This window comes from Megascapheus bottae, chromosome X (assembly GCF_031878675.1).
Source record: "Megascapheus bottae isolate mThoBot1 chromosome X, mThoBot2.hap1, whole genome shotgun sequence".
NCBI classification, from domain to species: domain Eukaryota; kingdom Metazoa; phylum Chordata; class Mammalia; order Rodentia; family Geomyidae; genus Megascapheus; species Megascapheus bottae.
Genome location: NC_143547.1, coordinates 96,125,868 through 96,131,924, shown reverse-complemented (window position 1 = coordinate 96,131,924; position 6,057 = coordinate 96,125,868). Strand labels below are relative to the sequence as shown.

The following is a 6,057-nucleotide window of genomic DNA, read 5'->3' as shown; positions in this document are numbered from 1 at the left end:
GAAATGGCACAAAAAAGAATGTAATAGCTAGGAATGAGGGTAACCATAGGCAGGAGACAGTCATCTAAGGAATTAGAATATAGGTGTCAGGTGTGTTTACTGGGAAGTAACAGATTTGGGAAAGGAGCATAGCTGTGCCTGATCTGGATGGGGCTGTACTCATTTCCCAAATAGTTATCTTGTGCCCATATGGATCACTGTACTGGTGCTAGGTACAGGGGATTACAGAGGTAAACAAGACAAACATTCCAGCCTTCAGACAGCACTGTGTCCCAACTGTACTTACACGAACTTGTTAAAATTGCAGTAGTTACTCAAACCTGTAGCACAGAACGCTCCACTGATTCCACTAGAGAAGGGCCATCCTGCACCTGAAGCAGGAAGAACAAACCAGAGGAAATTGCCCTGAGAGAGACTTGTAGGTGGAACGAGAGGCTTTCTTAGCTTTCCAGAAGAAGCACAGTAAAGCCCCATTGGAGGTGCTTCCTACCTTGTACATTTTGTGTCCTGAGAGGGTGGGGTAAATAAAGCCTTTCTAGAAAAAGCTATGTCAAAGATTCCATCTTCTTAAGCTGGCTTAACCACAGGGCAAAGTCTCCAGGCTAGAGCATTTTATGAGGATAGGTTGTACTGCCTCTGTTCCAGTGTCTTCTTCTTTGACAAGTTGTTCCCCTGCCAAATCAATCTTCCCAGAGTACACACAGTTTGGGTGGTATCACTGACTGTCCCAAGACAGAACTAAAGCACTGAGTCATGTATTGGAGTCCCTCTATATTTTGGTTCTACTTCCTCTACTCAGTCTGCTCTGTTCTCCTCAAACATTCTTAGATTATTTTCTGTTTGAAGAATACCTTCCTACCCATGCTTTTGTGAACTCAGTTTAAATGTTACTTCTTCCACAAGCTGTGACCCTCTCAGTAAGAAGAGCCTCTGTTCTTTGAATTCTGCGTTGACCTTGGGTGCTTTCTCTAAAGCAGAAATGCTTTCTTGGCTACATAATTTATCTTCCAAAGTAGGATGAAGTCTTTAAGAATAAAGAATGTTTTATGATTTTTTTTAAAAAAAACCTTCTCAGGACCCAAGAGTGCCTTACTATTTACAGAGTGCAACATGAAATTGTTCTCTATCAGGAAATTCACTTGATGTTGTATTATTTTAATCTGTTGGTCAATTACCAATTTCCTTCAAAGGTCATGTTAATGAAGCAGAAATAACTCTGTGATGTAAACATGAAAGCAAGATGCTTAGTAATCTGCATATGAATTTTTATGCACTGGCTGGAAAATTCTGGGGGCTGGAGGGAGACCTGGGATTTTTAATTTCCTCCTATTCTTTTTTTTTCATCAGTCCTGAGGCTTAAACTCAGGGACTTAGCACTGGTCTTGGTCTTTCTGAAAGCTAGTGCTCTTCCACTTGAGACACAGTGACACTTTGGGCTTTCTCTGTTTATGTGGTACTAAAGAATTGAACCTAGGGCTTCATGCATCCTAGGCAAGCACTCTACCACAGGGTACACTCCCATCCCCAATTTCCCCCTGTTCTTGCATAATCTGACTCCTATCTCCTCCACCCAATCCACTAGCTCTACTTCTTTTATCACCTGTGCTACACCCCTTCCTTATTCAAAAGCATGATAGCAGTGTAGATGTGCTGCTAGGTTCACTCACAAATTCTTCGCACACTTATATCACTTCCCATATTCTCTCAGGCCAGAAAAGATGGAACTTTCGCTACTCCTGGTTGTAATGTGTGAATTCTAAAAGTGTCCTAGTGTCTACACAGTTGATCCAGAGTCATAGCCTCAACATAAGTATAACGCATACTTTGACATTTAGGCAAGTTTCAATTAGGCAACAGTAATTCCACCTCAAACACAGAGGTTCTGCTTGATGATTTCTAGATTGATCTATTTTGCTAAAATATTTGAACTTTAATGTTTCATGGATTTTTATTTATAGAGGGAGGACATGAGTACTCCTAGGTACCAAGCATTGTACTAGATACTTGAAATATAGACTTCATCTGGTATTCACAATGACCCTACAAATACATAGTTTCATTATACAGATAAAAACTGAGGCCAATGGATATTAAAGTGACTTGCCCCAAAACATACAGTTACTTTGTAGAGTTATGATTCCAGTATTGGTGTTTTTAAATACAAGGGTGATTTTGTTTTAGTTACACCGTGCTTTCCTGTGAAAACCCAGAAGTTCATTCTGATTCATTGGCCTTCAACTTGTATACAGAGATCACCAAGGAGGGGGGGGGATGCAATTTCAAAGAAAAGAAATTTCACATTCCTAAAAGAAAAAAAAAGGAGCACCAATGGGGCCTCCATGAACACTATCTTATTTTATCAGGATCTCAATTGCTGGTTTTAAATTTCATTTTCTTTAAGAAAGCATCAAATCAACCCAACAACAAGTATTACCAGCCCAACCAACCATTATGGCACTTCTTTCCACCATTATAATCATAAAAATCATCAATCATTTTCCCCAAACAAATCACAGTTTAAAATATATTACTTCCACAAAATTCTAGAATTAGAAATATACAGTGGGGCACAAACAGAAGAGTATAGATTCACAAAGATGTCTAACCTTACATTTTGGTACAATGTGACTGAATTGGCAAGGATCATTAAAGCCGAGAACCCAAACAAGAAAGGATAAAATTATTATATATGCAAGTAAACACCTGCTATGTCTCTCTCCTTTATGAAATTTTAATTAGGTCAAATTAATAGATTAAACAAACATTTTGAGCACCAGCAACTGTGCAAGGTGCTAAGGAATATAGCTATGCACAAGATATATTAGGCTCCCGTCCTGACTGCATAGTTCTTTGCTTCACATGGTGTTGCTGACTCGGTGGTATTTGATCATAACATTGTATTTTTTTTTTTTGGAAAGTCAGCCAGACGAGCCATTTTCTGGAATAGTTTGAGAATTTCTTTACGGTAAACCTGACAGAAATCTTTGTTTAACTTAGAGAAGGCAGATTGATGATCTCCTGTAGCCTCTCGACAAGCATGTTGAAGGTCAAGTTAGCTGTGAAGCAATATGGTGGTGGGCGATCAATGAGGCAGTCTAGACCAAACGGTTGCGCTTGTGGGATGGGGAGTCTATGGTGCCATCGCCGAACTGGGCCGAGGTGCGCTTGCGGATCCCACCACTCTCCAGACGGAGGGCCAGTTCTTCGGCACCAAAGGGGTTCAGGTCGTCCTCAAGGAAGGTACTTTTTCGACGCCCACTGGTGGCCACCGCGCTGTCTGGAGAAGGGGAGCCGGGTGCTCCCGATCGTACACTGATGCTGGCCATGGCACCACTGAGGCCGTGCAGGGCGATGGCCTCCTGGAAGGGCTGCAGGTCGACGTCCACTGAGGAAGTGGACTCGCTGACCGCAGCCTGACTGGCAACTGTGGACGGCTTCGGAGTCGTCCTGGGGGTGCGTTGAGGGGGAGCAGCGGGGGGCGCTTTGCCACAGAGGAATGTAATTAGGTCTTCACGACGGATGGTGCTCCGGCCCTTCTTCACCCACTCCAGTACATCTTTGATGCGACGCTGGTAGCCAACCTGGACGCCCAGGTCAAAACTTCGTTGGTGGGCATGCCCGCTCTCTTTGTACAGGCTGGTCACGGCCATGGCCGCATTCTGGAAAGGGTCCCACATAGACAGTCCTGGCTGTTGGCAGCCGGAATCCTTGTAGAGCTGGGCCACAGCCGTGGCCGAGATCTGGAAAAGATGCCAGAGTCTCTGTTGCTCGCTCTTGAGCCCCGCCGCGTCTGGGGCGGCGTCGTCCTGCAGCTCGGGGCACAGCTGCTGCTGCTGCTCGGCCTCCGCCAGGCACTGACGTTCCCACTTGGAGAACCAGTGCTCCGCGACCTCGGCCTCGCCCTCCTTCGGCTGCTCCTCCATCCTGCACCTCCAGGCCGCTAGCCTCCTCCACCACCGTCTCCTCCGCCACCACCGCTCGCTCGTCCACCTCCACCTCACCTCCTGCTGGCAGATCCCCTCCTTTTTCCAAGGCGGCCGCTGCTGTCACCGCTGCCGCTGCCGCCTCCTCCACCGCCTCCGCGGGCGCCGCAGGGCGGGTGCGCAGGCAGTGGGGCCCTGAGGCCAATTGCTCCGGCTCGCGCCTACCGCGGCCTGGGTGCACGCCCCGCCCCGCCCCGCCGGCCCGGCCCCCGGCAACGCTGCGACCACAATCTGTGGGGCCACGGAGATAACCCTGCAGCCGCCGGCGCCGCTGCGCAGTCCCCTTCCGGTCCCGCGGATCGCTCCTCCTGCCCCCTCACGGCGCCTCGGCCTCGCTGTCGCCGCTGCCGTAGGCTGACCGATCAGCCCCAGCCCCCGCTAGCGCAGCGGCTGCTGTACTGAGAACTCGCAGCGGGAGGGGGCAGCGGCGGTTGGAGCGCTGCCTCTCCGCGCGGCGCTTGCCTACCGCTTGGCCCCTTTTTCACACATTTTTAGGGACTTGTCAGCTTGCATCCAATGAGCTGATCAAATTTTACATCCTATCTTGCCAGAGAGGATTATGGGGCAACTTCATGGTGTCGATCACATCCAGGGCGCCGATCCGGGGAGGCCGGGGTGCCAGAGTGGAAAGACCATAACGATCTTCATAACTGGGCAGCCAGTCTGGAACCCAACATAGTGTTTTCCATACTCTACGTGCCCGAAAAAGTGCTTTCTAGAGACCGGAACACTGTTTTGTATAGAAACGGGGGAGTTCTATTTCCAAAGCGTCTATTCCTGCTGCCACCCCCGTGCGCCAAAGTTCTTCCGGGCCTCAGTTTCCCCAAGTGTCACCTATGTGCCCTGGGACTGTGGAAAGCACTTAAAAGTTGTGATGAAATAAACCTGCCTAGTGTCCCTGCAAAACACTTCTTCCAGGCTACTTGAATACATACCAAATTCTAAGAGGAACAATTGTTGCAAAGGTTTATGTCATTAAAATGCCATGGAGAGGTTATCTGTGGTACATTACTCCCTATCTTGAAGTCCCAGAGTAAGAAACCGGTAAAATCCAGGCTGCTTTTGGAACCCCCACCCGAAATAAAAGAAATAAAGAGAGAGAGAAAGAAACCTAATTTTCATCACCCTAAAATTCTGCTTACTTGAAAAATTACAAAAATATCAATATGAAATAATGCAGGAAACTATTGTCTTTTCTTGGACTTCAATATCAGTTCCCTTATAAATGATGCAATCCACTTCATTACAGACAATCCCAGAACTATTAAAAGAAGAAAAAAAAACACCTGTCACTAAGCTAAGAATAACATAAAAACGAGAGAGATTCACATGGAGTCATTTTTCAAATTTATGGGGAAACTGAAAAAATTGTAGTTTACGATATAGTGTAATTTGCTACACTTACAGAATAGGCCTGTAGACAAATATAAAAGAAGCTAAATCTTCCATCAACACATATTTGATAAATCACAAGTCTAAAGTTAGTACATAACATAACCTACTCCTCAGGTTTATCATTTTCCTTAAAAGAAATACATGTTTCTAAGTTAACATTAAAAGACAAGAAGACGAAAAAGAGGGAATTGTGCCTTTTCTCTGTAAACTAGGCTTTTTCACGATTCATTAAACCTTTTTTTTCCACATGTGTAATTGGACTTTTCTCATTTACATAAACGAAGGATGAGACAAAAAGACTTAGGATCAGCCCAAATAGCTATTTCTCATTTCTCTTAGGTTAAAATACTGTAAAGTCAGCCCCAGGAAGGAAGACTCCCTTTGCGCAACACAGTGTCCCCAGACTTCTAAATACTGCGTGTCAAGGAGTCCCCACGTTTACTAAAGCACTGAGGACTATGGGACTCATCCTGTCTTACAGTTAGGATCACTGCACATGTTTTTATTTTCCCTAAGGAAAAAGCTGACAGCCAAACGAATGACAGGAGGACACCATAACCTACTCTCTCCTCTCATTTCTGATTGGGTTAAAAATCCAAAAAGAAAGAATGTACTGTTTTTTGAAAACAGCACAAACCCTCTGCTTGGGCTAGAGTTGTCTGGCTGGTATCCTCCATTC

General features: G+C 45.7%; 1 protein-coding gene across 1 annotated transcript; it reads right to left on the bottom strand.

Annotated features, from left to right (window-relative positions):
• Positions 1 to 1,907: 1,907 nt before the first annotated feature.
• Positions 1,908 to 4,015, bottom strand: Hapstr2 (HUWE1 associated protein modifying stress responses 2). Its single transcript, XM_090325697.1, has one exon. The coding sequence runs from the start codon at positions 3,921 to 3,923 to the stop codon at positions 3,096 to 3,098; it is 828 nt and encodes a 275-aa protein (XP_090181823.1). The 5' UTR covers positions 3,924 to 4,015; the 3' UTR covers positions 1,908 to 3,095.
• Between the last annotated feature and the right edge of the window lie 2,042 nt (positions 4,016 to 6,057).